Source organism: Mixia osmundae (assembly GCF_000708205.1).
Source record: "Mixia osmundae IAM 14324 unplaced genomic scaffold scaffold_1, whole genome shotgun sequence".
In the NCBI taxonomy this organism is placed as follows: Eukaryota; Fungi; Basidiomycota; class Mixiomycetes; order Mixiales; family Mixiaceae; genus Mixia; species Mixia osmundae.
This window is the reverse complement of record NW_014575563.1, coordinates 567354-593897: the sequence shown is the minus strand read 5'-3', so window position 1 is coordinate 593897 and position 26544 is coordinate 567354. Positions and strand designations below refer to the sequence as shown.

At 55.3% G+C, this 26544-nt stretch overlaps 14 protein-coding genes across 14 annotated transcripts; 6 read left to right on the top strand and 8 right to left on the bottom strand.

The window, feature by feature from the left end:
* Positions 1 to 40: 40 nt before the first annotated feature.
* On the top strand, positions 41 to 2231 carry L969DRAFT_68822 (uncharacterized protein; the record flags this gene model as incomplete). The annotated part of the gene is made up of 6 exons (XM_014715232.1): positions 41 to 477; positions 525 to 958; positions 1004 to 1676; positions 1725 to 1940; positions 1988 to 2019; positions 2119 to 2231. Exons 1-6 carry the CDS (start codon positions 89 to 91, stop codon positions 2229 to 2231), a joined length of 1857 nt encoding a protein of 618 aa, XP_014570718.1. The 5' UTR covers positions 41 to 88.
* On the bottom strand, positions 1864 to 4510 carry L969DRAFT_100608 (uncharacterized protein; the record flags this gene model as incomplete). Its single annotated transcript, XM_014715231.1, has 10 exons — positions 1864 to 2429; positions 2478 to 2583; positions 2631 to 3089; positions 3139 to 3581; positions 3630 to 3774; positions 3829 to 3896; positions 3947 to 3972; positions 4020 to 4084; positions 4151 to 4260; positions 4408 to 4510. The coding sequence occupies 10 exons, from the start codon at positions 4508 to 4510 to the stop codon at positions 2236 to 2238; spliced, it is 1719 nt and encodes a 572-aa protein (XP_014570717.1). The 3' UTR covers positions 1864 to 2235.
* A 69-nt stretch (positions 4511 to 4579) lies between these two features.
* On the bottom strand, positions 4580 to 6424 carry L969DRAFT_83942 (uncharacterized protein). The gene is made up of 3 exons (XM_014715230.1): positions 5989 to 6424; positions 5803 to 5935; positions 4580 to 5751 (listed from the first exon to the last, which is right to left on the bottom strand). Exons 1-3 carry the CDS (start codon positions 6272 to 6274, stop codon positions 4731 to 4733), a joined length of 1440 nt encoding a protein of 479 aa, XP_014570716.1. The 5' UTR covers positions 6275 to 6424; the 3' UTR covers positions 4580 to 4730.
* A 160-nt stretch (positions 6425 to 6584) lies between these two features.
* Positions 6585 to 9151, top strand: L969DRAFT_91543 (uncharacterized protein; the record flags this gene model as incomplete). The annotated part of the gene is made up of 15 exons (XM_014715229.1): positions 6585 to 6851; positions 6905 to 7012; positions 7061 to 7148; positions 7199 to 7396; positions 7446 to 7546; positions 7601 to 7665; positions 7720 to 7810; positions 7974 to 8063; positions 8108 to 8203; positions 8260 to 8340; positions 8398 to 8480; positions 8530 to 8686; positions 8736 to 8893; positions 8947 to 9034; positions 9089 to 9151. 15 exons carry the CDS (start codon positions 6585 to 6587, stop codon positions 9149 to 9151), a joined length of 1734 nt encoding a protein of 577 aa, XP_014570715.1.
* Positions 9152 to 9294: 143 nt separating this feature from the next.
* Positions 9295 to 10003, bottom strand: L969DRAFT_42906 (uncharacterized protein; the record flags this gene model as incomplete). Its single annotated transcript, XM_014715228.1, has 2 exons — positions 9295 to 9661; positions 9744 to 10003. 2 exons carry the CDS (start codon positions 10001 to 10003, stop codon positions 9295 to 9297), a joined length of 627 nt encoding a protein of 208 aa, XP_014570714.1.
* Positions 9869 to 11942, top strand: L969DRAFT_126228 (uncharacterized protein). Its single transcript, XM_014715227.1, has one exon. The coding sequence runs from the start codon at positions 10119 to 10121 to the stop codon at positions 11808 to 11810; it is 1692 nt and encodes a 563-aa protein (XP_014570713.1). The 5' UTR covers positions 9869 to 10118; the 3' UTR covers positions 11811 to 11942.
* Positions 11834 to 11986, bottom strand: L969DRAFT_43414 (uncharacterized protein; the record flags this gene model as incomplete). The annotated part of the gene is made up of 1 exon (XM_014715226.1): positions 11834 to 11986. The coding sequence occupies one exon, from the start codon at positions 11984 to 11986 to the stop codon at positions 11834 to 11836; it is 153 nt and encodes a 50-aa protein (XP_014570712.1).
* On the bottom strand, positions 11961 to 12722 carry L969DRAFT_83937 (uncharacterized protein). Its single transcript, XM_014715225.1, has 4 exons — positions 12485 to 12722; positions 12331 to 12427; positions 12190 to 12281; positions 11961 to 12141 (listed from the first exon to the last, which is right to left on the bottom strand). The coding sequence occupies exons 1-4, from the start codon at positions 12575 to 12577 to the stop codon at positions 12076 to 12078; spliced, it is 348 nt and encodes a 115-aa protein (XP_014570711.1). The 5' UTR covers positions 12578 to 12722; the 3' UTR covers positions 11961 to 12075.
* An 11-nt stretch (positions 12723 to 12733) lies between these two features.
* On the bottom strand, positions 12734 to 15562 carry L969DRAFT_100603 (glycosyltransferase family 3 protein). The gene is made up of 8 exons (XM_014715224.1): positions 15363 to 15562; positions 15291 to 15303; positions 14860 to 15233; positions 14258 to 14804; positions 14015 to 14210; positions 13647 to 13965; positions 13130 to 13598; positions 12734 to 13078 (listed from the first exon to the last, which is right to left on the bottom strand). Exons 1-8 carry the CDS (start codon positions 15411 to 15413, stop codon positions 12819 to 12821), a joined length of 2229 nt encoding a protein of 742 aa, XP_014570710.1. The 5' UTR covers positions 15414 to 15562; the 3' UTR covers positions 12734 to 12818.
* Positions 15563 to 15682: 120 nt separating this feature from the next.
* L969DRAFT_91537 (uncharacterized protein) lies at positions 15683 to 17596 on the top strand (the record flags this gene model as incomplete). The annotated part of the gene is made up of 8 exons (XM_014715223.1): positions 15683 to 15740; positions 15794 to 16269; positions 16319 to 16429; positions 16478 to 16603; positions 16653 to 16818; positions 16924 to 17157; positions 17204 to 17303; positions 17353 to 17596. 8 exons carry the CDS (start codon positions 15683 to 15685, stop codon positions 17594 to 17596), a joined length of 1515 nt encoding a protein of 504 aa, XP_014570709.1.
* An 88-nt stretch (positions 17597 to 17684) lies between these two features.
* L969DRAFT_42772 (uncharacterized protein) lies at positions 17685 to 18248 on the bottom strand (the record flags this gene model as incomplete). Its single annotated transcript, XM_014715222.1, has 4 exons — positions 17685 to 17768; positions 17806 to 17962; positions 18021 to 18170; positions 18223 to 18248. The coding sequence occupies 4 exons, from the start codon at positions 18246 to 18248 to the stop codon at positions 17685 to 17687; spliced, it is 417 nt and encodes a 138-aa protein (XP_014570708.1).
* A 103-nt stretch (positions 18249 to 18351) lies between these two features.
* Positions 18352 to 19423, top strand: L969DRAFT_100599 (uncharacterized protein; the record flags this gene model as incomplete). The annotated part of the gene is made up of 7 exons (XM_014715221.1): positions 18352 to 18367; positions 18427 to 18446; positions 18509 to 18586; positions 18644 to 18741; positions 18800 to 18917; positions 18972 to 19106; positions 19162 to 19423. The coding sequence occupies 7 exons, from the start codon at positions 18352 to 18354 to the stop codon at positions 19309 to 19311; spliced, it is 615 nt and encodes a 204-aa protein (XP_014570707.1). The 3' UTR covers positions 19312 to 19423.
* An 18-nt stretch (positions 19424 to 19441) lies between these two features.
* On the bottom strand, positions 19442 to 21189 carry L969DRAFT_68797 (uncharacterized protein; the record flags this gene model as incomplete). The annotated part of the gene is made up of 2 exons (XM_014715220.1): positions 19442 to 20058; positions 20106 to 21189. The coding sequence occupies 2 exons, from the start codon at positions 21187 to 21189 to the stop codon at positions 19442 to 19444; spliced, it is 1701 nt and encodes a 566-aa protein (XP_014570706.1).
* A 69-nt stretch (positions 21190 to 21258) lies between these two features.
* On the top strand, positions 21259 to 26537 carry L969DRAFT_91533 (uncharacterized protein; the record flags this gene model as incomplete). The annotated part of the gene is made up of 8 exons (XM_014715219.1): positions 21259 to 21339; positions 21418 to 21802; positions 21841 to 22638; positions 22693 to 23244; positions 23479 to 24080; positions 24127 to 25158; positions 25212 to 25263; positions 25312 to 26537. 8 exons carry the CDS (start codon positions 21259 to 21261, stop codon positions 26535 to 26537), a joined length of 4728 nt encoding a protein of 1575 aa, XP_014570705.1.
* Positions 26538 to 26544: the final 7 nt, after the last annotated feature.

Sequence of the window (26544 nt, the reverse complement as noted above, 5' to 3'; positions counted from 1 at the left end):
ACTTCGATAACTGCTATCGTCCCCTTGCTTGTCGCGTCGGCATCGATGCAGCTCCCACACACACGTCACAGACTCCACAGCGTCGTCGATGAGGCTCCTGGTCGAGCCGGTGCCAGCCAGAGTAGCTCCAAGCAAGCCGGCCACAGACGATGGCTCGCCCAAGGGCGTCACCTCGGCAGCGAATGACAAAGATGTACCCAAGGTCGCGGCAGATACCAGCGTTGCTCTCGAGGATGCAGAGCTCGACTTGGAGGCACATGCGCAGGCGCAGATCATCTACAGAGAGCCTATGCTTACTCGGATCATACGTGAAAGGGGCGACTTTGGCAAGCTGACCGCCCAAGCTGTACAAGATGGCAGAGCAGAGCCGCTCGTGCTGCGACAAGCGCAACGACTGGCAAACGCTGCACAGGATAAGGGCTCAATCACGGATGAAGCCTTGAGGGAGATGCGTAACGACATGCTTGCTTCGCTGGGGTACGTCTGCCTCTTCAGAGCTAAAACACGCGCTGACCAAGATGCAGACAAGCTTATGGCGAGCTGTCGACTGCTATGGACCTCATCAATGTCATTCTCTACCCACTCAATGCGCTTCGACCGAATCCTCCACTCGATGCCCTGCCCCTGCAACCAGGCGCACTTTCGGTATCCGTCATGACACCGATTTTGCCTCCGCCGCGTCCGTCTGCTCAAGCCGCTCAGACAGCCATTGCCCTAGGCACCATCTCAGAGACCTGCACAAATGTATCGCGCTCCTTCCATGAAGCTGCGCAGAGACTCGGTACGCTAGCAGGAAGCAGCGAGACGTCTTTCAAGCGAATGCTCGAGTGGCGCGACCGAGGCCATCGAATAGAGGCCGCTCCCGTGCAGAACGACGTTCGCTCTGGTCAGCCGCCCACGAACCGACAGCTCGATCGCGTCTCGCGTAATGTGCTCGCGCCTTGCGCTTACGTAGAGTGTGAGCCTGCCGCGACAGCCGCTTGTGGTTCTGATGAGTGCGCAGGCGATCGAAAACGCAGGAGAATACATGGCGTATTCAAGAGAAGCAAAGAAACCGCGGAGCATGACTTTGATATTCCGCGACGGACAGCTCGATTGCGCATCTCTGTGAAATCAGCAGATCAGACCACGTCCACTTACAGTCGACCGGTTCTGGCCGAAGATGCCTCGCAAGCTGCGGCCCTAGAGTATGAGCATGCCAATATTCTCGATGACGAGCTTTGGGACTGTCTGCGAGCCGAGCTACAGTCACTGTCGCAGACTTATGACACCGACATCGAGCCAGAGCTGATGTCGGCTCATCTCCCCACGGGCGCATCTCTCACGATCTCAGATACAGATGATCCGCCAGATAACCCAGAGCTGGCCAAGCTCGTCTATTCACTCCTTCTCATGCGCTATCTGACCCGATTGCGAGACCGCCGCTCAATATCTTCAAGGGAAGTCGTCGTCGTGAAGCCTGTCTTGCAGCTTCTAGGCATGCTCGAGCGTATCAACCAAGTAACGAGTACTTGTAAGACTGTTCTGGACCATCTCACCGCATGCCGATTTACACGATACGCAATCGACGTGCACCATTTGGCCGGCAAGGAAGACCTATCGGCTCTTCTGAGTCAGGCACATCCGAACGGCGATCTCACGACTTTACTCGACCTGACGCGAGATGGCGTCCCTGTGTCAGTTCGATCTTCTTGTCATGATCAGCTGTATTGAAGATCGTACAGGCTTACGATATCAGTCGGCTTGGATACTGTGTCAATATTGCAGCCGACGCGAGCAATGGCAATAGATTCGAAAGCGCAGCTCGAGCTTGCTCTACAAGCCGCGGTCCCCGCCTTGGTTTGCCAAGAGATCGGCAACCATCTGAAAGCCAAGGGGATACCTTTCAAATCGACAAGCAGTCGAGAAATTCGTACGGCTACCGAGAGCGGCGGGCAACGGTACACATGGCACGTACATGGACCGATCGCGCTGACGTTGTGTGCAGAACATTCCGCATCGCATACAGCCTCGCTATAGGTGTGCGATGTCATTCAAGCGACGGCCAACCATTCGAAAGCCACGAGGGTTTACTAGGCTGGCTAGACTCTCAATGCGACGCTCGAATATGATCGGTAGAGCAATACAATGCAATCCTCTGCATCGGACAAATCGTGTCTTATGTCGCTCTGTTGCGTGCAGTGCCTGATGGCTTTTGTCTCTGTGTTCTTCTTCGTGTACGGATACCTTAGCCGTTTAGCAAGGGCGAGCGTAACCTTGAGGCTGCGTTGACTCCATGTCTGGCTTCGTGGCTGACTTTTCTGTGTGCTTCGTTTTAGCATCAGCTTTGGTCTTGTCTGCTTGGTGCTTGTGCGCGTCGTGCTGAGCGAGCGCGTGATTAGGATGCTTCGGATCTTGCAAAGATTCGACCACCTCGATCAATTTCGTGACTGTTGCCGTGTCAGCTTTGCATAACCGATATCCTTGGCAGTACTTACGGACATTGTCGATGTAGTCTTCTGGGATTTCTGAGCGAACGACGAAGCGCAGCACCTCCTGCTCCGCCCAACCCTCCGACATGTTATAGTTGGGAATGACCCAGCCCTGTCAGTCGATAAGCACACGCGGCGTACAAAGCGCACACCACGCACAGTCTGTCTCATCAGGTGCTGTACCCAGGCCTGGTCAACGTCTGGGTTGTTCTTTCTGAAGGAGTCGGAGAACGCAAAGGCGACGACGGGCAGGCCCGGGACGTAGTATTCGACATCATCTGTAGGTCTTGCGCCAACTGCCTTGCTGACTTCGGCGACAGCGCCGCTGACAGTAGTCGCCGGCCGATGGATATCAGAGATGAGCTTGAAGTAGCCCGAGGCCTCCAGAGCGCGAGACAGCAGACGAGCGTTAGCGAGATCGTTCAGTGCAGACGTGCGATACCCATCGAATCCGAGCGAGAGGAAGAGGAACATCTGGATGATAATAGGCGCAGCTGGTCGTGAGAAATTGAGAGAGAAGGTGGGCTCTTTGCTGCCCAAGTAAGCGACCTCGAAAACGAGCTCTTTCGCCAAGAACTTTTCGTTTCTGAAGAGGATCCAGCCGACACCAACGGGAGCCTGTGGAGTGATGCATCAGTGGCGTATCACTGAAGCCAAATGAACGCACTCTGCCATACTTGTGACCGCTGCTATTGATGCTGACAACGCGAGGAATTTCAAAGGACCATTTCAGCTTTGGCGTAGCGAAAGGTGCAACGAAGCCGCCAGATGCGCCGTCAACATGGATGGGCACGTCAATGCCCGTCTTCTTCTGATGCTCGTCGAGGACGTGCGATAGCTCTTCGACATTCTCGTAGTGACCGGTGTAGGTACTGCCAAGGATACAGAAGACCAGGATGGTATTCTCGTCGACATACTCGAGCACTTTTTGCGGGTCAAGGAACGGCTTTTCTTTCGAAATTGGTACAAGACGAGCTTCGACCGAGAAGTAACGGGCAAACTTCTCAAGACAAACCTGGGCGTTGCTGCCCATGATGACGTTGGGATTGTGCCAGTCTTTGCCTTCAGCCTTGCGCTTGGCTTCCCATCTGAATTTAGCAGCCAGACCACCTGTGGCCCAAAATCAGCGGTTATCTTTGAAAGATGAGATCGACTGACCGAGCATGATAGCCTCTGACGAGCCGGTAGTGGCAGTCCCCACTGGGTTCTCCCCGTGCGGTGCTTTCCAGAGGTGGCCAATCATAGAGATGCAGCGATGATGAATCGCAACAGTCGAAGGGTACTCGTCCTCGTCGATAAGGTTCTGTCATTGCAGTAACCTTCAGCGCAGGTTCTGCCTGGTCACAAGTGAGCTCACCTTGGTAAGATTCTCAGCAGCGAGTCGTTCGGCGTGCTCTGGAACCCATGTGTGCACGAAAGAGGCAGCTGATATTTGCTCGTCAGTACCGCAAGATAGATTCACATCCGTCACGTACCATTGAGCAAAGGCTCGCCGTCGAGTCTGTAAGGCGCTCAGCTCCGCTCCTCCGCAGCAATTAGCGGACTTACTTGAGCTCATCATGGAGCAAACGGTATGCGCTCTCGTCGTTGATACCCTTGGACGGCAGCTTGAACTGTATTGAGGAAGCAGAGAGCAGTTCAGATCAGCGTCAGGTGCTCATACTCGGCAACGAGCTTGCCTTTGGAATTGGCTCGGTGCTGTAACGACCGGCATAAGCGTGGGGGGCATCATCGTGAGAATGTCCGGGAAGCTTGTGATGCTTGTGCTCCTGCTGTGCGGCTAGCAAGGCTGATGGATGAACGTGACGAGCTAAAGACATCTTGGAGAAATGCTATAAAGACGGCGTAGAAATGACGCTGCTGATGAGGCTCGCTAAACTTGGCTGCAAGCAGATGAGATCAGCTCGAGTGGCGTACAGCGTAATCTCTTATGTACGCACGTCCTGCGAGTTCAGAATCGATAAAGAGTAAGTAGGCGAGCACGGTTGCAAGGCAAGAGACGCAGATGCTAAACTTAGAACGCTAGAACCGCGCGTCATCGCGTTATTGATGTCATTGAGATTTCTATTGAAAATTCAAATTATCGGTCGCGCCTGCACTGTTCTGCCATGATGTTGCAATTCGCACAATGTCTAATACAGGGTGGGTGCGCGATGCGTCGTTCTGACATCTCGCGCGCAAGGCATTGCACAGCACCAGCTCGTGCACGTTGCCTGACTTGACTGGATATAAGCGTCAAAGAGGGTTGCAGCCAGCTGCTCATGCTGTCGCAGGAACAAGTGGCGCTAGGTCGTCTGTCTTATTGATCTCGAGATGTTGGATGTTGCCTGTCATGTGCTCGGGGATCACATGTACGAAAGGCGTCTCGGCTTGGATGCCGAGGCCCTTGGGTGGGTCTCGCAGCAGAGCCTCTACACGGCCGCCGTTACGCAGCACGCCGACTCTGTACATGGCCAACAGGTTGTGTGCGGCGTTGGAGTGTAGGTATGTTCCGCCATTGAAAGCGACAGTTGCATCCTTGCCCAGTCTGTGTCGGATGATGGCGTAACCTCCGGGATGTTCCTTCATGAAAGAGCCGACATCGTGGATGTAGCCACCGACAGCGATCAACTTTCGGCCAGAGTTCTTGTGCTGATCTTGGAACTCGTCCCAGTCGAGCACGGGCAGGTCATCAGAGTTGCGAGGCCATACGATCTTGCTCTTTTCCGCAGCAAGCTCTTTTAGCTTCATGTGGTACTGACCGGCAGCGATCGAGTTGGAGCTGAATGTCTTGAGCTCAGAAGCGAGACCGAGCTGCTTCATCGACCAGATGAACCACTTTGTAGGGTCATACTGGTGCCACTTGATGGCATTCCTGTAATCCGAAGGATACTGATGGTGGAAGTTATGGTAGCCTTCGCCGTTTGTCAATAGCGCGGTGATGACGTGGTCACGCGGGGTGTGCTTGTCATCGAACGGTGCTTCGCCGAGGTAGTGTGCAATTGAGTTGACACAGAAGGTCGAATGGTGTACGACGAGCAGACGGAAGGCGCCAGCATAGAAGTAGCCGCCCCTCCAGTCACCCCAGCCGAAGCCAGCAACGAGAGTGGGGAAGACGAAGCCCATGAAGACGAGCATGGGCACGTAGTAGCGGTGCTGGAAGAGCACGACCTCGTTACGCGATAGATCTGAGACGTCTGCGACACCGGGCTTGCGGCGGGGCTTGACGATCATCCACAGCAGATGGGAGTATAGCAGGCCCTTGTGGGCCGAGTATGGGTCGAGATCGGTGTCCGTATATCTGAGTGAAAATAGTCAGCCAAAGGATCGGAAGGCAGCGAGGATGACATACCTGTGGTGTGCGCGATGTCCGCGAGCCCACCAGCGAATGGAACCTTCAACTGCACCTGAGCCACCAAAGGCAAGGAAATATTGCAGAGGCTTTGACGCATTGTACGATCGGTGCGCCCACAAGCGATGGTAGCCTGGATACCAAGACGAGTCAGTGCGATGATGGGGAGAAGAGTGAGCGACTGACCTGCAGTGATGCCCAAGCCGGTCCACTGATAGTACGCCAAGGACCAAAGCGCAGTTTGCCAGGTCAGCTTGGTGGTGAAGCAGCCATAGATTGCGATCATAGGCACGACGGTCAAGGCCAAAGTCGAGATGACATTGATCTCCTTGTACCAATTCTGCCATGTGATAGGTGGCAAGGGCTTCTCCTTTGCCAGTGTCGTCTGAACGTAAGACTCGTCCTCGTCGACGGCAGTATCCGAGTCTGAGCCATAAGAGGCTTGTCGCTTCTTATCACCCAAGAACGACATGGTTGCACTCTTCTTCGATGTGCAAGTGACTTTCTCTGGGGAAGTCGAAAGGTCAAGCGGCCTTTGTACTCTCTGCAGCAGGTGGCGAGGCCCTTTGATGAACCTGTGACGCGGAGTCTCTCCTTCGCCCGCGACCCTGCTGAATTGCAGCTCGTCCCAACGCGAGACTTTGCCACCAAGCCGACTTAGCCGGATTCTTCTCACGCTTGCCATATGACACGTAGGGGGCGAGTAACAACTCTTGACGCGTTACTGTCTTAGCACGAGACCGCATTGGGCGCCAGGAGGGCTACCATTAGTAGAGCATGAGATGCCGCGGCCGACCGATTACGAGCTGCTGACGGTGGTCTCGGATGGCCAGCACGCGCATCGCAACTCTTCTCAGGCAGATATCTATCGCAACACCCCTAGCGCTTATGGCTTGAGTCGAATATGCGCAAGCATCGGTCGTCGAGCGATTCCGCTAGCCTGCGTGGTCATCTTCATCATGCTATGGATCGTCTCGCAACAAGAAGGGGATAGCTGGGCAGTCTATCTTACGGAAACCGGCCATGTAGACCCAGGGATGGCTTCAGAGGCGCGCAGTCATTCGGGAGCTCCGTGAGTTGCTCTAACGCTCGGCACTCGCAGTTTCGAGAAGCACTGCGGCACTCTAGGTCGCACAAGCCCATAGAAAACGTCAAGTTCGATGTCTATGAGCCTACAGAGCCGCACACAGCCACAGTCATCTGGATCCATGTACGCGCAGTCTGGACGTAGCCACGCGCCGGGCTGATGCGCCAGCAGGAGCTCGGAGGGACTACTCAATGGTACAAGCCACTCATGACAAGCCTGTCGCACGATCTGCCGTCCATCAAGTGGATCTTGCCGCAAGGTAGGTGGCCTGCACGCGTCGGCGAAGCTTCATTGACATGATGCAATCAGCTGCGCGACGGAGAGTGCCGACGATGAGCTCAAAGTTGGCTCCCTCTTGGTATGACATTCGGGAGTTCCCAAATGTGTACAGCAGAGAGGATAGGATAGGACTGAGAAGGAGCGCAAGGAGCATATGGACACTTGTTCACCAAGAAAACACAAACGGTACCGCGCTTGATGACATCTTTCTTGCTGGCTTCTCTCAGGGTGACTTCTCTTGAGACGGTGTTGCGCATCAGTTGACAAGGGCATACAGGCGCTGTGCTGTCGCTCTTGATGGGCTTGTCGAGCCCGCATCCGCTCGCAGGCCTTGGCATCTTTTCTGGCTACCTCGCCATGCCTGAATTTCTATCACTCGTCAGTCCAATTCGACGATGCAGAAGCTCTCGCTAAAGCTTTGGGAGTGTACAGTACGACGCAGGACATGACACGATGCCCATCTTCTGGGCGCATGGCGAGAAAGATCCCAATCTATTGTATGTCGGGACCTCGCGAACAAGGCTAAACAAGATTGACACAGTCGCATACAGGTATAGCACAGCCCTTGCAGATATTAGCAAGCTCAAAAACAGAGGTCACCAGTCTCTCGAGCTTCACTCATACCCAAACCTCGGCCATAATGTACGTCTGGCACGAGTGAGTCATCACGGAGGCTCACTCTGCTGCAATACCACCAGGTCGATCACGTATCACTAGAGCTTTTCAAGCACTGGCTCACTGCCACTATAGAGGCAAAACGGCAGCCCGCGCCTGCCTTGCCCGCAGCGTTGTAAACGTGTTGTAGTCGCGCTCGCTGCTATCGCGAAAGTGTCATCTGTTGGATTTGACGGTGCTACAGTGCCGAGGGTCGCTCGACAGACCAGACCTGCCTGTAGTCAGTCCTAGCCGGCTCAGGTGGCCGTACAGCCAGATTGTTAGCATCGAACCGCCGCGTGGGCCAGCACCTCGACAAGTGACCGCAGCGGATCTGCCAAGATGGACGATCAGACAGTGATGGCCGAGATGAAGAAGATGGTCAGTAAGACCGACTAGACTGACATACTCATGCTCACGCTGGCAGAGCGAACCAGGTGGCCTTCATCAAGCAAGAAGCCCAAGAAAAGGCCCGAGAGATCAAGACCAAGGGCGATGAGGAGGCCAACATGGAGAAGGCAAGCTTATCGATCACAGCTCAAGCCGCTCTGCTGACACAGCGTAAGGGCTCACAGAGCAAGATAGTGCGTCAGGAGAGCAACTCGATCGATTCGCACTATGAGCGGAAACGCAAGCAAGTCGAGGTCAACAAGAAGATGTGCGCTGATCTATACAGTCACAAAGCACGACTGATCGACTGTGTACAGTGCTACATCGAACCAGACGAACAAGGCTCGGCTGAAGTTGCTCACGACGCGGGAGGAATTGCTCGAGGAGGTCTTCGAGCAAGCCCGCTCGAAGCTCGTCGAGCTTTCGCATGACAAGTCGCAGTATGAGACCCTGCTCAAGGATCTGATTCTTCAGGTCAGTCGTCTGCCCATGCGGGCCCACTGATTGCTGATATCTGTGAAAGGGCCTCTTCTCAATGATGGAGAAGGAGATCAAGGTTGCCGTACGCAAGGAGGATCGCGAGCTGGCAGACAAGGTCGTCGGACAGGCGACAGGAACCTTCAAGGAGCAAGCTGGCTTCGAGGTCCATGTTGAAATCACTGAGGATCTGCCGGACTCATGGCAAGTCCCTTGCGCGTCTGCGAGCTCATATTTGCTGAAACTCTCTCCTACAGCGCTGGCGGCGTCAAGCTGACAGGATACAACAGCCGCATAGTCGTTGACAACACACTCGACGCCCGTCTGGCGATTGCTGAAGCAAAGGCCAGTCTCTTCGGCGTCAGACCGTTTGCGCTCATGCTGACGTGTTCGCTGTAGATGCTACCAGAGATTGGCACGACTTTGTTCGGCAAGAACCCCAATCGCAAGCATTACCAATAGTCACGTAGATCTGGTCGTATTTGCATGCAGCGGCGGCGAACATTGAAATTGGCGCGCACTTCTCGCGAGAGACACTTCGCCGCTGCCTCCAATTTTGTTTAGTAATCCAAAAAAAAGGGCTTTTGGCGAAAAACACAAGCCTCTCACTGTGGCCGAGGACGAGTTCGCGAGAAGAGAGGAAGGCGACACTCTGCGGCAGTATTCGCGGTCATGATCGAGATCATACGAGACTGTTGAGAAGAGCGAGCCGATTTGGCCGGTGCCCAGGCGCCCTCACGACCGAGCAGCGCTTTTCCTGCGCGTTTCTCGTTGTTTAGGATCGGCTCGTGCCAATCGCAAGCTACCACTGCGCAGGACGATCGGCTTGCGAGCCTCACACCCACCCTCGCACGTTTCGAGAGTTTCCCTCCCGGTGGCCGGACGCACGGACCGACCATCGGAGTCGCTTCAGTTCCGCTCAGCCGCATTCTCTTCCCAAAGCCTCGCTTGCCCTGGGCGGTGATCTCGCTACTGGAGCTTGGAGGTCAGTGCCTTCAGCGCGGCCTCACGCCGGATTGGCAAGGGTGAGCAAGGGCTGACTCGCGTACACGACGAGCAGACCCGCGAGGCCGTCGTCGGCACTGCACCTTCCCGTGACCTGTGCCATAACCGCATCACCCTCCTGTCTGCGGTCCGGCTGACGTCAGCAACACAACCAGCAGGCTGAGATTTGGCGAAACGATGTGCGATATCCAGCAGTCGTCTCTGTAACATTGCCCCTGCCTCTAGGCAAATCCGCTCAGGCACACGCCACAACCGCGCGCATCCGCTCGTACAACAAACGCGTGGAACTCTTTCGTGCTTGCACCGCATCGCTCGACGTCTGCACGTCTGAAAGGAGCGCTCTTCGCATCGATCATAAAGGGTGAGCTTGCTCTGCGCTTGCCGCGGCAAGAGCTCAAGCAGCATGCTCTAGACTTCTACCTGGATGTCTGAACAAGGTCGACTGGCCGCTGGCCAATCAGTCCTGTCAAGTCCATCGGCTGCCGCCCACAGCCAAGCCGTCAGTGCGGTGTCCCCGCCAGCCTCGCCCGGCGTCGCTGCACAGTCGGGCGTGTACGCTGTCGATGGGTCACCGTCCACAGGCGTCGCCTGCATCATCCCGCCCACTCCAATCAATGCCAATTTTGCGATCGATGAGGCTAGCTTGGAACATCGCCTAGAGCTATTCGATGTCCATGCTGCCTCATTGACGACAACGGCAGCTATTTTGCCTCACCTGCCTCAGGTTGGCGTACAAACATGCTTACCCAAGCCGGCCATTCACCGCCACTGTTCGTTGGCCAAGAGCAACGGCAGTTCTAGTCCTACGAGCAGCGCAGGCGAGGTCTCCTTCTTGTCACGTCAGGATATCGTCTTGGGCTCGCCGTGCCCATCTCGTCCTCTCTCGCGTCGCTCATCATCCGGCGCCTCTGCTGCTTCGAGCAATATCTCCATCAGCACGGCCACAACGACAAAGAGCGTTCGCTTTTGTTCTGTTGCCCCTCCTGTACATCTTACCTTCTCGCCTGTCGATTATGATCGTACGCCTATCGAGCCCAGCGGCGAAGCAAGAGAGCTTTGTCTGCCACCGCGCACGAACAAGGCAGAGCGATCGCAATGGAAGAAGTGCCTGGCTCGTCGTAAGAAGGAAGCTTGTGCCAAGATAGCCGCCGGCGAAACCGTTCCCGGCTGTACGCTCATCTCTCCAGCGGCCCATGCCCTCGTCGGCGCCGTCGGTGGCGAGTCGGGCATGCTTCCTAGCACGCGCAGCCCTGACGAGAGCGATCTATCGCATGACGAGGATGTCGATGACGCCATGGAAGACGATGTCGACGACGAAATGCCTGACTTGCGCACCGACGAAGATCGCCCTCATGTCCAGGCTCGGCCCGTAAAGAGCATCATGCGTAAACGTCAGCCTCGTAAGTCTCGCAGCGACAGCATCAGCGAGGCATCGTCTGGCGAAGGAAGCTCCGGGCCTTCGCGAGCCGGACTCGGCCTCAGCGCTAGCACGTCCTCTGATGTTGCTGTGAGTTCGCCCACCTCGTCATCGGCTTCCTCGCCACCTCTGATCGCTACTGCCCTGTCTGACGATCTTCCGCCTGTTCCTCATCTGTCACACGACGAGTTCTCATCCGGCTCGGAAGACTCGGACGAGTGGCACACCTTCCCTGCTCTCCCGAGCAGCTATGGTCTCCCGGCCGCTCTCACTCATGAAGCTCTGCAAGCGCTCAACGCACCCGCAACGCTCACACCGATCATCTTCAAGAATCAGCAACAAGCGATTATTGAAGCTCATCTTGAATCGCGCGGTTCGGCCTCACCTGTCGGCGTGACACCCGAAATGGGCGAGGAAGAGGATGACGATGACACGATTGACAACCGGTCTACCGCCGTCAAAGAGCCGCTGCCTGTTCCAGAAGATGAGGGCGACGATGGCTGCGAGCGCGACGACGAAGACGAGGAGGATGAGGATGAAGACGACGAGGATGAAGCGGAGGAAGACGAGGAGGAAGACGCACAGAATGAGGCCGAGCCGGAAGAAGCACCAAAGCCAAAGAAGTTTGGCATGTGTGCACTCGGCAAATGGTCCCGTTGCGATCTCTACAGCAGCTGTGACGCCCTCGGCGGCTTCTAATGACGAACTCTTCAAGCTCACGACTATCTCCTTACTTCGACAACCGTTGACCATGACATACCCAAGATCGCAAAGCCTATGTGTCCCCGCTGGACTACTGTTGTTCGTATGAACCCTCGCAAGCAAAATGCAGCTTCTGTCGCAGCTTTCTCAATGTGAACATATATGTGATGCATTTCTTTCGTTCCAATTTCTGATTCGACAACTGACGTTTCACGAAAAGCAAGCTACACTCGAACCTCCTTCTTGATTCGTCCCTGAACTCTCAAACGAGCAGGTTCGACGTAGGGCCTTTTTTCGACTTGGCAGCCTTTGCAGCATCCTTCTCGAGCTGCTCAAGAACGTCAGCCCAAGTCATGTCATTGGCATTCCGGCTTACCTTGGCGATCGTCTTTTTGAACGCAAAACAAGACTTGCACTCCTTTGCACGGTGCTTCTTGCACAGAACACCGCCATCCTTGGCATTCATGACTGATCATACGAGTCAGCCCACGCTGAATTACTGGAGGAGCAGGCTTACCGTATTCGACCGTCATCGACTCGCGTGCAGCGCCGGAGTCGAAGCCCGCAACGAAATCATTGTCCTCCACAAAGTCACAGTTGCATTCGGCGCAACGCTGCAGGCTCCGTCATGAATCTCCGCCTCGCATCTAGTCGGACGGTAAAGATCTTACCTCTGAGCCGTGACGGCAGAAGACAAAGTCGCCGATCTCAACGGACGAGGTCGAGGCGTCTGAGGATGTTGGGGAGGTACCGAAGTCTGTCATTGAACGATAGTAAGCTGTCTTGCTGCTGCTACAATGGATGTTCCAGGGAGCAGCGGGAAGGCACTAAGCGGGGTCAAGATCTTGTCAGCTGACATTTTTTGACTTCTCGATATTGCTCGCTCGCTCAAGAAAAGGACGCGTCAGGCACATGACTACAGTCCGCTCAAGTCCGATGTACTCTTTAGCGCGGTTTGCATGCATCGTAAGAACAGGAGCGCAAGAGGAGCATCTCTGCGTCGGATCAGTGACCATTCGTGACTTCCGCCGTGCCGTTCAGACTGAGACCTTCGAGCGCCTGATCCGCTCGAGCAAGATCAAGCTTCTTACTGCCTGCCATCTTGTGGACTGGCTGTGTACCCACCGTTCCTCCCGGTGTGGTCTGACCAGATGCAAGGGCAGACGATGCACCTTTCTTCTTCAGGACGAGCGGGAAGTTGTAGGCTTCCTCGTCGTCACCACCTTCGGGCTTCATTGCTTGCTCCCATGATGTTCCCATGTAGTCTGTGCAAGCCTTGTCAGCTCGTTATCAATGGCTGACGAGGCAGTGCTTACCAGAGGTACCCAGACCTTGCTCGTTCTCCATCAGTGTGCCAAGATCGCCGGGAGTCATGAGGCCTGACTTGAGACTGGGACTGCCAGGTACAGAGAATGGTCGAGGAACGCGGATAGAAGAGGTCTCGAAATCAAAGTCGTCGTCGAAGCTCTCGGGGTATGCGCGACGGAGTGCGAGCTGACGCGCCTTTGCGTATTCGAGACCCATTCGTTTCCAATCAAGCAAATCCGAAAGACGTTCTGTGCGATTACGCTGGTTGATACGCTGGCGACGGGTCTTCGAGCAGAAGGAGAACATCTGATCTGTCAACTGCTGCACAGATTCCTCGACAGACTTTGTGCGTCGATCGGTAATGTAGATGCCGTAGTCTTGTGAATTCTCGATGAGTTCGTCCATGAAGCAGCCGAAACCTGACAAGTTGGTCGAGATGGAAGGCACGCCCATGACTGTGCATTCCGCGGGCGTGTACTGCGCTGCTCAATCAGGACTACTACACCGCGATCAGGTCCGACTTACACCCCAAGGCTCGTAGTAAGACGGGAACACGCCAAGATGGCAGCCTCTCACGAATTCTTCATAGTCAAGCGACAGGATTGGGTTGTTTGCGTTGAGAAATTCGGGATGGAAGATGACTTTGACGCGATCACTCGGTCTGTTGAAGAGTTGAATACGACGCATCTGGTTCAAGATCGGATCCGCGGCGTCATCTGCCATGTTGTGCGTGACAATGGCTGGCAATGAGTTGCGTCGAAGTGCAAAAACGCGTCGTTTGAGCATTCGCTTGTCTTCGTCTGTCATCAATGTTGCGATGTCGGGGATCTCCGTGCCATACTCGCTGCTCTCCCGTCAGCTCGGGTCAATGAGTGACGATGAAGAGGTCTCACCCGGTGTAGCGTGCAGTCTTTTCGAAGAGACGAGCACCGATCCTGTTCTGAATCTCGGTGACAGTATCGTGGAGCTGCTTGGTGACAGCCTGGCCTTTGAGCGCCTCGATTGTGTACGAATGGGTTGCAGCGGGCATGATGATGAAAGCGACAACAGTCATCTTTGAGCCTGATTGTTGCAGGCGGTAATTGAGACCTGTCCCGCATGTCAGCAATGGGCGGCTACAGGCTGGCCGAACTTACGGGCCAGAGACTCGAGGAAGAGATCTGCTCCTTTGTTGCGATACTCGTAGCGCCCGGCTGTGAAGAAGTAGAGCGTGTTGTCCAGATCAAAGTCGTAGTGGCCGTAGAAATGTCCCCGAACAAATTCGTTGATCTTCTCTTTGCTGACTGCGTGCAAGTTTTGAAATTCGTGAAGGGCAGAGAATTTGACTACGTTGAGACCGTTGGGCGTGACACCGTCAGGTTTTCGCTTGAGGAGGTGCTCTGATTCGTATGCAGTGATGTGACTGACAGTCGTGAAGACGTCGGCAGAATGAGTTGCAGCGCGCTCGATGCAGTAGCGGTGGTAGATACCGCGCTTGCCTGCTTCATGGTCGACATCAAAGTATGACAAGTTGTTGTAGAAGTCGACCGAGCCAGCACAGAGGTAGCGGCCAAGCAGGGTTGCGTGAGTCGTGAAAATGGTCGTGACATCAAGATGACGCTTTCGGCAGAGTGGAACAGCCAAGCCGGCGAGCCATTCATGAAAGTGAGCGACGATGGCTTTGGAGGTCTCGCGCGCTGAGAACTGCAGGACGCAGACAGATTGAGCACAATGACGTGAGCAAATGCAGTAGACCTGCCTCGCCGAGAAACCAGGCAACAAGGTAGCCGAGCAAGATGGTCTCGTTCGTCTCGGTGTCGTGGCTTGGTGTCGGGATGCCGGCGACGTTCCAGATGTCTGCCTTCCATTCGTCGAGACGATGGAGTACGGAGCCGGTGTCGAAGAGGAGGACTCGAGGTCCACCTTCGATGAGCCAACGACCGTAGAGATACTTGACGCCGCGCTCTCTCATTGAGGCAAGCGTGTCCCTGAGTTCGGGCGTGTCTGGCTCGGCAGCTTCGACTTCCATGGGGGCAGATTTGTAGGACAGCGGTCCGATGAGACAGTACCTGTTGCCATACTCTGCACAAGTGACGGGCGCCTTGGTCTTGATAACCGTGTAAATGCCTCCGACTGTGCCGCTCTGCTGTTAGTGGCTGATCTGACACACGTCAGAGGCATGCAGCTCACCCTTGTTGGCCACCTGCAGGACCAAATTGATGCACCATCAGCGCATGTCAGCTGTACAGAGGCTCCACTGACCTCCCAAGCTACTTCAAAGAGCAGATGATTCGTGACATCCCTGCGCTCCATCTCCGAACGCTCGCAAGCCGCGCACAGACCTCGCCCTTGAGCAGACGCAGTGCAGAGCGCTCTCCCTTTGACCTTGATGGGACTCGCAGCGCCCTAGAAGTGTGGGGTTCGTCGACCGAAAGTGCGCAATTGGTGGGCAAGTGGCGTCGTCAACCTGACACCAGCGCGCGATCGCCAGGCGCCATTGGGCCCACGGGGCTTCTGGCTTCCACGCGCCATGGACCGCAAGCCATTCATCCGTCGGGGTCGCACATCACTGCCTTCGACGGATGGCTTTCCTTCTCTTCATCTCATCGTCGAACATCACCTCTCAGTACCTCTTTCGCTGTGCGACGATCGTGCCAACGTGCCCGCGTTCCTGCCCGCTCAGATACTCATAGCAGACGAAGGCGTTGACTTGCTCGTCTCCACAACCATTGATGGTCAAGAGCTCTCGAGCTCCGAACTTCTGCGATCAGGATTGCTCTCGAACATCGTCGATATACTCTCACTAGACTCAGTGGCGCGTGGCCTTGCACTCGAATGCGTCTACTTCGCCGAAGAGCATTCGGAGGATGATGACAGTACGAGTGTGATCGTTCCGTGGCGTCATGCGCATCTCTCGGCAGACCTGTCGGCCTACCTGCCCGCGCCCGAGCAGCAGATATGGCTTTGCGCACTGAAGCTCAAATTGCTGTGGACGCGCCCTCGCGGCGTCAGCGCAAGTCAGGACGAGCAGAGCAGTCTCAGAATGGCCTTGTGCTCCTCGCCTCTACCTTTGAATTGTGCTGGACTCCTTCGCAAGGGCTTGTACCGATGTTTGCGCGCGCAGCTCATGCAGCGCTATCCTATGATCTTTCATGCTAGCTGGCGAGACGTACGCTCTCTAACTATGCAATCAGGGTAGCACTGAAGCTGAAAAGCAGCGTGTGCTGAGCGATATCAGACACTTTCAGTCAATCGCGCGCTCCCTGGCACGCATTGCCCAGCTTGCATGTGCTGCAGAATTGAAGCGCGAATGGCAAGAGCTTTCGCAAGTTAGTAATACTTGCGAGCACTCATCTGAGCACTCATCGAGTGTGTAGGCCTTACACAAGCGGCTGAAGTCGCTGTGCCGTACAGAGAAAGTCGTCTCAACAGAAGATGCCATTTGCCATGCGCTCTTTCTGCTTTGCACGCGTACCAAGCCTCCGCGGGCGACACTCAAGGATGTCAGTCAGAGCACTCTGCAGGAACCGATACTGACTGCCACAGCTACAGCTCGAATCACGCCGGATGCGGACAGCCGAGGCCGATGATCAGCTTCAGATTGCAGATCTGAGCGACACGGGCGAGCCGGCCGAGTCTGAGCCAGACGATCTTGTATGGGACGACGAGTCAGACGAGACGACAGGCTTGCCCTCGAAGGCGAATGCCCATCACATCGGTCCGCCATCGGATGAAATGCTGCTCAGTTCGCCCGACGCGCCGTGCACCGCGGATCCATCCGAGCTTGACCCGCTTGACTTCTTTGACCTGTGATCCATCGCAGCTCGCACCAAGGCATTTTCGATGGTCAGAGAAATCCGATCCAACAGCCGTCAAGTCACTAAGCAGCCTGCTAGTCCGAGATCTCCAACGATCAAACGGGAGTCTTCTCAAGTCTCCATCTTCACTCCTTCTCGCCGCAAAACGCGTGCCGAAGATATTGCGACCTTCTCGCTGCATCCTATCGGTCCTGCATGGTTCTCGCCTACCATATCTGCTGAGATGCGCGAGCTTTGGCGTGAGCCTTTCCATCACCGTCGTGTCGAAATGCTGACATGTTGCAGGTCTCTACGGAGGCACAACTGCAACCATGAAGCTCTTCCATGCGGGCATTCCGCCTACCATCTTCTTCACTTCTGATCACGCGTGCAATCTCACTCAAAGGTATGCGGCACCGTCCCAAAAGATCGCACACCGTTGATGGACTCAGCAGACTCCTCAAGATTGGCAAGGTCGTGCTCGATCAGCAATGGATTCTTGACCGTATCGCAGAGGCTTCACTCTCGTGTGATCACCTCGAACTGTACCAGATCCAACCCATCCCCTCGTGCACCTGCCAGGTCTCATCTCATTGCCGCAAGCGAGCATCTCCATTCATCACCAAGTCGCACAAACGCCATCGCACATACTCTAGCTCGAGCGATCTCACTCTTGTCGGTTCAGCCTACCGCACATAAACGAGATGGATCTATATCTGGTTTTGACGCATGACTGCAGAATGCATGATGATACACAGAGCTCATATCACGACCCTGCTCTACCGTGTCAGTGTGAACAGACCTCAGCGCGAGAGAAGACGTACATCGTCTGAGGCGTGTATCGCTTGGAGTTGTACACAGACTTGCCCGCCTGTCCGAGCAAGATCAGCATGGGTCGCGCCTAGGACAGAGCGCGTCTTTGCCTCCCAACCGTCGACGTCCTTCATGATCTCCTTCTCTCTGCCCAAAGCGGCTTGATCGCGTCGATACACATCTCTATCGCCCTCTGCAAGGAGCATGGGCACCAGATGAATCCTGGACCATGCTCGTTCTCGCGCCAATTCCCTGACGAATAGCAGTGTCAATCTACGTATTGTCACCCTGTCATGATAGCAGAGTCTACCTCTTCTCTAGATTGCCTTGTCCGACCTTGTAGAAGCCAAAAGTGCAGATGAGGAAGACGCCGCCGAAGATGATCACTCCCCCCGGTCCGCGTACGGGCAGATTCCGCTTGTACCTGATTGACTCATAACCCCCTTGCGGCGGCAAGTCCCTGCACATCCAGCGATGAGCTTTGCATATCAGTCTCAACAGGTCTGACTGACTGTTTGAACGTCCGTAGATCCGCCATCTTGAGAGCTTTGTGCAGCGAGGCAGCGAGGAGCAGAGTGACGATAGTGACATTTACTGCCCCGAATGCCGTCTCGTGTTCGTTGATGTGACGCATCGACGCAATGTCATCTCTAGAAAGTCAGTGCCGAGCCTGACTTGAGCTGCACAGTAGCTGACCAGCTGCTCGGACTGATCAGAATCTCTCTTTCAGCTAAAGGTCAGAAGCCTCGCGGGCGCGACAGAATGCCAACCTGCCAACTGACGCAGTGACGCACCCAGTTTACAGCGAAACAGCTGCAGAAGCAGTCTCGCAAAGCCGCCAAGGATGAGACGTCAGAGAAAGCCAAGCTCAAGAAGGCGCGTCCGATGAGTCTTGAGCCTCATTGCCCGGCTCTGACCCGTACTGGTGCGTAGGCGCTCGAGCAAGGCAACACAGATGGCGCAAGGATCTATGCTTCCAATGCGATACGCAAGAAGACGGAATCGCTCAATCTACTCAGGCTAGCAAGCAGGTCAGCTGATGGTCGCCATCACATGCGGATTGCAGCTCATCGCTCGCTCGGTGAACAGAATCGACGCGGTGAGTAGTCGGGTAGAGACAGCAGTGACGATGCGTCAAGTGACGGGCAACATGACCGCCGTCGTCAAGAACATGGACAGAGCCATGGAAAGCATGAATCTCGAAAAGGTCAGCCTGTCGCGCGCGACATGTCGTCGGCTGACATATGGACGCGGACAATAGATCTCAATGGTCATGGACAAATTCGAGACCCAGTTCGAGGATCTCGACGTCCAGACGAACTACATGGAAGGAGCAATGAGCGATACATCAGCTCTATCGACGCCGCAAGATCAGGTCGACAATCTCATGCAACAGGTTTGCTCACTCGCCCTTCGTCAGCAGCGCTCACATTGACACTTGCGCGTGACAGGTTGCAGACGAGGCAGGACTGGAGATGCAGCACAAAGTGGGCGAAAATACAGTGGCGGGCAAGGTGGACGAGCTCAAGACGCCCCTGCGAACGGAAGAGCAAGATGACCTCCTCGCTCAACGCCTCCGAGCACTCAGACCGGCTGTATAGATCCCTCGCATAACACGATCATGAATTTGTACGACAACAGTGTTGAATCTGTACACTGTACACACTTTCTTTGCCATGCAGGCATGACTTTCCGCTCGAGATCTTGCGTCTTGCAGTAACTGAGCCTCACTCATGGCACGCAAACGAGGCCCGATTGTCGGCTCGCGCACAGGATGACAAAGGGTGCCAGGAGCATGAGTGATCGAATCAGGTTTGGCAGAACCAAGTCTGAGATGGCCAGTGTGAACGTGATGAGTATGGCATAGGTCGAAGCGTGCGCTTTCTGACAGCCAAGCAAGATGATCGTCAGCCTGGCGAAACCGATGGTGACTTGCACAGCGCGATTGATGCGTCTGTGCGCTCTCATGCTCGCTCGACGCCGCAGAGAAGGCCGTCTCGGTAACGAGTCGAGCAGCAATGGCCGGCTGGTAGGCACAAGGGCTTTGACTCTCGTCGACTCATCAATGATGGCTAGTGCGCGAGGAGCAGGACTGACGATGTCTGCCAGATCGAGGGCGGCTATAGCTGCGAGGACAATAGCGGCCGATGGACGATGGTGCGGTGTCCGGCTGAGCAATTTGGACAGTATTGCAAACAGTCCTCGAGGCAGGTCAGCTCGCGATGAATGGAGGTGATCGTTCGGATCGCTCGAATAGCCTGGGTATGACTTGATCTCCTGCACGAGCTCTTCTCGGGTTTGCGATCGATAGGGTAGCTCTAGGTAGATCAGCAGATAGAGCAACAGACCTGCGCTACGATCAGAAGATGCAAGGGCAGAGCAAGCCATGACTGACCGAGAGACCAGAGATCGGTAGCAGAGTTGAGCTCCGCCAGTCTTCCAGTCAAGTCGTCCGGGGACATCGCTTCTGGCGCCAGGTAGTCAAGTGTGCCCGTGTAACCGGACCGCTGGTGTCGAGCGTCACGCTGGATTCGCAGCTCGCTCTCACCAAAGTCACTGAGCATGGCTCGCGGCAGCGTTGCATCCTCGCCATCGCAATGCAGGAGTACATTGGCAGCTTTCAGATCGAGATGGAGTACCCCCATGACATGTAGATGCTCCAGTCCGTGCGATATGTCAGAGAAGAGGGAGATGATCTCGTCAGCATTGAGCAAATGACGCGCTCGGTGCGCTTTCCTTCTTTCGCTCATACGTGCAGTATCCGAGCTCTCGCCCCTTCGCTGAGCGACATAAGACTCGAGACTTCCGCCATTGGCGTACATCATGAGCATGAACGCCGTCGGAACGGAAGGCGCAAAGTTGGACGCGGCCGACATCTCGATCCAGACGTGAGCGAGCGTGACGACGTTGGGATGACCGCGCAGCGTCTCGAGCCGCTTGACTTCGCTCTCTAGGAACCGTCTGAGTCTCTTTGAGCTGTTGCCGATCGCTATCCTCTTGACAGCATAGTGCCCCAAATCTATGCCGTTCAGAACATGGCGGCATAGATAGACTTGGGACGAGTGTCCTGTGCCTATGAGGCGTTCTTGCACGAAGAAGGTCTCATAGTACTTGTCTATCCTGATGGACGACGGCAGTGTATCATCGTGCGGCGGTGTGGGCGGCCTCGAAGAGCTCGGTGTGCCTGCAAGGGATTGCGAGAGCAATTTGAAGTAATCTGCCGATGCTTGAGGCATCGCAAATGCCTCGTCTACCTCGTGCACGCTCGCATATGTATCCGCTGGCTCTTCGGCTAGCGGCCATGATCTCAAACAGGTCGGGCATCGAGCTGATCTGATATGCGGAGTCTGTCTCGTGGGGAATCTATTGCGCTGGCGGGCGACCGTCACTTCGTCATTGCCGGAGTTGTGCAGCACGAGATGGCCCGAGCGGGATCGCAGGATGACCTGCCAGTCCTGTCGAGCCGCTTGCACCTGCATAGTGAGCTCCGGCAGGCTGTTGGTCTGGCTCTGCCTTGGCGCGTCACGTCAAGATGTCATGTCAACGACATGTCAATCTTGTCTCGTGATCAGGACACCGCCTCTCAGGACGACAGTGCACGGGCTCTCAGCAAGCAATTCGCGTCTATGGTCAGCCTTTGACGATACGCAGTCACAGTGCCTCCGGTAAATGCGATCAACTGAATAGTTGGGTCGTGCGTGGTGTAGCCTCTCGAAGACGCTCATCGATCTCGTACGGTCACTCCTCGCAAGGAGAGCAGCAGCAGCAAGGGAGCTCACAAACCGTCAGGTAATCTGGATCGAGCCAATGCGCGCCTGTCCCAGGTGACTTCGACTAGCTTTCGCGAATCGCAGCAAGCCTATTCAGATGCATACACGTCCTACAGCAATTCATCTGGCATCGGCGAGCAGCTGACCCTCAGCGATCGTTGTCTTCGACGCGACCGAGACGCATGTCAGCCTCTCAAAGCCCTCGACGCGCAAATCGATATGCACTGCACAAGTACCATCAATGAGTCCGCCTACCTGCCCGCTAAACTTCGCCAAAAGTACTCAGTCTGCTCGCACCTCGCAGCATGTGGTCTTGAGCCAGGTCCAAACGGTATCATTAGCAGACTTCGTATGTGCAAGCCAGTCGATTGCGAGAAGAAGCACAAGAAGAACGCTTGCGCCGAATGTGTAGAGCCTACATGGGCGAAGCAGTCGAGGAATCAGTCGCTTCTCCCTCCGAACACGCAAGCGATGACCACCTTTCGTCACATCCCGGCATTGTGACCGAGCCGATCGTGCAGCCTGTTCTGTCATCAAGCTTTCTGACGCTGCCGACGGAAACCCTGACGAGAATCGCCGTGATAACAGGGCAGAAAGATCTGCGCAATCTCTATACTCTGAGGCAAATCTCTCGTCAGCTCCGTACTCTGATGGACAGTGATTACATCTGGTGTCTCGCAACAGGCACAATCATCGGCGACGACCTCGAGACTGCTGGCAAGATCGCAAGAGGAACGGCCAGGCGCAAGTGCCAGTACGAATGCGTCGCTTGCAGACGAGAGGATCGCGAACCGAGCTATGCACCTATCAACCCGGCTCTGCCTTTCGGCCAGAAGCTATCGTTTTGCCCCCGCTGCTATGGCAGTGCTGTCGATCAGGACAATTGGAGCAAGAATCCGCGAATGTATGCTGTCGCCTACTGGACCTACATGAGCTCCAGACGCGCTGTGGGTCCGTACACTCCAACCGAGGTTGCAGCAGATGCATGGTCGCGTCAGCAGGATCTCTATCGCATCGGCTGCTTCGGCGTGACCTGGCAGCCCGTTTACGAGCTCGAGCCTTATGTGTCGGTCGAGTTTATCAAGCTCTGCAAAGAGTATGTCTTCCATTGCGGTCACGTCGAAGTCGCTCTTTCGCAGGTACAGGAGGCCTGCACTCGTGCGTCTTGCCGTTTCTTCGTTGTCTGCTGTCGGACTGACAATGGCGCAATAGTCCTTCGCAGACGACACGCGACGTTCGAAGCATGGGCCAGGCAGCATTTGCGCGCCATTCAAATAGCCAAAAGCGTCCGACCTGCTAGCTATGCCATCTGGCGTGAGCGCGCCAAGATCGATGACATGCGGAGTCATCTCCACCTCAAATCACTCGGTCTCGGCCTCATCAAGACGGACAATCAGCTTCTCTCGCGTCAATTCGGATCGCACAGCAGACCTCGCCAACCTGCCGTCCAATTCCTGCTTCAGGAAATCGTCTGCCTCTATTGGGATGAGCGAAAGCCCCTGCCCGGTCAGCTCAATTCGGTGTCTGGCTGGATCGAAAACTACGTCACTTCGGCAGAAGGTCCCTTGACATGTTTGCTGCTCAATTGCGGCCAGACAGCTTCACGCGGATGCAAGTGCTGCTTGTGTCCAGATCATTGCACGCCCATCAATCGCGATTACCTTCGTCGTCCGGCTACATGCGCCGTCCATCCCGATCGCCCTCACGCGCCGCAGCCGGAGCGCATCGCAAAGCAGCCAGCTGTCGTGCTCAATGTCGAGGCTGGTTCGTCGCGGTCTCCTGTCGCCAATACTTCGCAGGACATATCTGGCTATGTTCCTTAGGTCTGACAGCTTTGTAATCTTGGCCATCACGACGCGAGGATGGCGCATTGGACCGGACTCAGCAGCATCCACTGCATCCGTGTTCCATCGCCTGCAGACTTTATGTCTATGAGGTCAGATGAGATAGGTTGCAGTCGAGTCGCGTCTTTATATACTTTGTGCGCTTCGCGTGTAGCGCAGTCGCAGCAGGCAGTCGCACAAGCCAAGATGATGTACGAAACGTCGAAGCAGCAGGAGTCTATGGACTCGCGCGACAGAACCGCGGAGCTAGCATTCTGCAAGGCGTTCAGGGCGCTGCCGGCCAAGTCAGCGGGCACGCTTCGAATCTTTGAGCGTCAAGAGGATTATACCGCCCATGGCGACGATGCCGTCTTTGTGGCTACGCACGTCTTCAAGACCAACACCGTCCTCACCTATTGGGGCGGCTCGGGCAGTGCCGCCGTGCCCAGCTGCAAGATGTCACGCTCCGTTGCGACTAACTTGCTCAGAGAGGCATTGACGCTACGGCAGCTGCGTATCGAGATCTGGAAGGACAGCAGCAGCAAGACCAGCTCGGCTCAGCTGACACTCGTCAGACAAGCTTCTCCTGGCAATCTAGGAGATGTAGAGGATCTCCTCTTCGGCAACATCGATCTCGTCTCTTCGCCCGTCATCATGGCCATCCGTCTTTCCACCAAGGATGGCATAACGACCATCGGCATGGCCTACGCGGACACCTCTCTGCGTCGCATTGGACTCACAGAGTTCGTGGATAACGACCTCTTCTCCAATACAGAGGTGAGTTGCGTGACTGTGCGTAGGCGCATCTGACCTGCGCGTGAAGTCCTTGCTCGTACAGCTGGGCGTCAAAGAGGTCCTCATGGCCAGTTTCGAGAAGAGCAAGGAGTACGAGGCCGAAAAGCTGCGTCAATTGATCGATCGTTGCAGCGTCGTCATCACAGATCGCAAGCCAAGCGACTTCAATATTCGCAACATCGAGCAAGATCTCAACAGATTGCTGCGAGGCTCACCTGCAATAGCGACCCTGCCAGAGAGTGATTTGCGCTCTGGCATGTCCGCGGTCAACGCGCTCATCGTCTACCTGGGACTACTGACCGACGAGTCTAATTTTGGTCAATACGATCTAAAATCGCATGACTTGTCGCAGTACATGCGCCTCGACGCTTCCGCTGTACGCGCTCTCAATCTAGTACCAGATCCGTCGGGCTATGGCGGTGGCAACAAAAACATGAGCATCTTCGGTCTGCTCAACCGATGCAAGACTGCACAAGGCATGCGACTGCTAGCCCAATGGTTGAAGCAACCCCTCGTGAACTTACATCAGATTGAGAAGCGACAAGACTTGGTCGAGATCATGGTGGAGGACAACTTCTTGCGCGAGTCGCTCCAAGAAGACATCCTCCGCGCCATGCCCGACCTACAGAAGCTCGCCAAAAAGCTCCGACGAGGCGTAGCTACTCTCGAAGATGTCGTCCGTATCTACCAGGTCTCCATCAAGTTACCAGACCTCATCAATCATCTCGAGACTGTTGGCGAGGGCGCGCCGGCCAAGCTAGCGTTGATCAAGGAGAGCTATCTGAGCGCGCTCACGGAGAACAACACCGCTCTTGAAAAGTACGTCGAAATGGTCGAGACGACGCTCGATCTTGATGAACTAGCCAATCACCGTTATATCATCAAGCCAGACTTTGACGACGAGCTCAAGCGAATCCAGAAAAAGCTAAATGCGATCAGAAAGGGCCTCGACGATGTGTATCGAGACGTGGCCGAGGATCTAGGCGTTGCCATGGACGGCAAAGTCCTCCATTTTGAGAACAATCCTACCTACGGGCAAGTTTTCCGTCTCACACGGAAGGTAAGACTCCGTTACTGTATGTGAGCCAGTTGTGCTCAATCATGCCATGGCAGGAAAGCGCGAAGCTGAAGGGAAAGCCGGGCTATATCGATCTCGCAAACAAGAGTGTGTCACGAGGCCTTACAGCTGACTACATACTAATGTGATCTGCAGCAAATGGACTCACATTCACAACAAAGAAGTTGAAGGCACTTAACGAAGATCAGCAGGACTGCAAAGAGTCGTACACGCGCAAACAAAGCTCGCTTGTCAAAGAAGTCGTTGCTATTGCCGCATCGTACGACACTATCCTAGAAGATCTGAACACGACGATCGCCGATCTCGATGTCATCGTCAGCTTATCTCACGTCGCTGTCAATGCTGTTGGCCCTTATGTCAAGCCAAAGCTGCATGAGAAGGGTCAAGGCAAGCTCGTCTTCAGGGAAGCCCGTCACCCGTGCCTCGAAGCGCAAGATGACATCTCCTTCATTGCCAATGATCACGAATTCGTACGCGGCGAGAGCGAGTTCCAGATCATCACGGGTGCGAACATGGGCGGCAAGAGCACCTACATTCGCCAAGTCGGCTGTATCGCCCTCATGGCATGCATCGGCAGCTACGTACCTTGTACGGAAGCCGAGCTGCCCATCTTTGACTGTATACTCGCTCGTGTCGGTGCTGGCGACAGTCAGCTGAAGGGCGTGTCGACGTTCATGTCCGAGATGCTCGAGACGGCGACGATTCTCAAATCTGCTACGAAAGATTCCTTGATCATCATCGATGAGCTAGGGCGAGGCACGTCGACCTTTGACGGTTTCGGTCTCGCGTACGCCATCTCAGAACACATCGCAAAGGAGATCCGCGCTTTCACGCTCTTCGCGTCACACTTTCACGAAATTACCTCGCTTGCTCAAGAGGTGCCCTCCGTGCGGAATATGCACGTCCTGGCATTAGTCGAGGAGAAGCCCGACTCGCTCACCGGGCGCGACGTAACGTTCCTCTACAAGGTGGAGCCAGGCATCAGCGATCAATCGTTCGGCATCCACGTTGCGCAATTGGCTCGATTTCCAGATGAAGTCATCAAGCTCGCCAAGAGAAAGGCTGATGACCTCGACGATCTCGACAAGGATGGCAGCCTGGCAGTGCCCGATGCGACGCCAGAGGAAGCTGCTGCCGGTACGGCGTTGCTCAAAGAGATGCTGAGCGATTGGGCAGCGCGTACTGCCCACCTCGCCGACGACGCCGCGACGGGTAGCTCAAGCGACGACGTATCAATGACCGACTCGGCCGATGCAAGATTAGCACGAGAGCAAGCAGAACTCAGGTCCTGCTTCGAAAGCTATCGCGAGCGCTTTGACGCCGATCCATGGTGCTCGAAAGTGCTCATGGCGAAGACGTAGGCTTGGC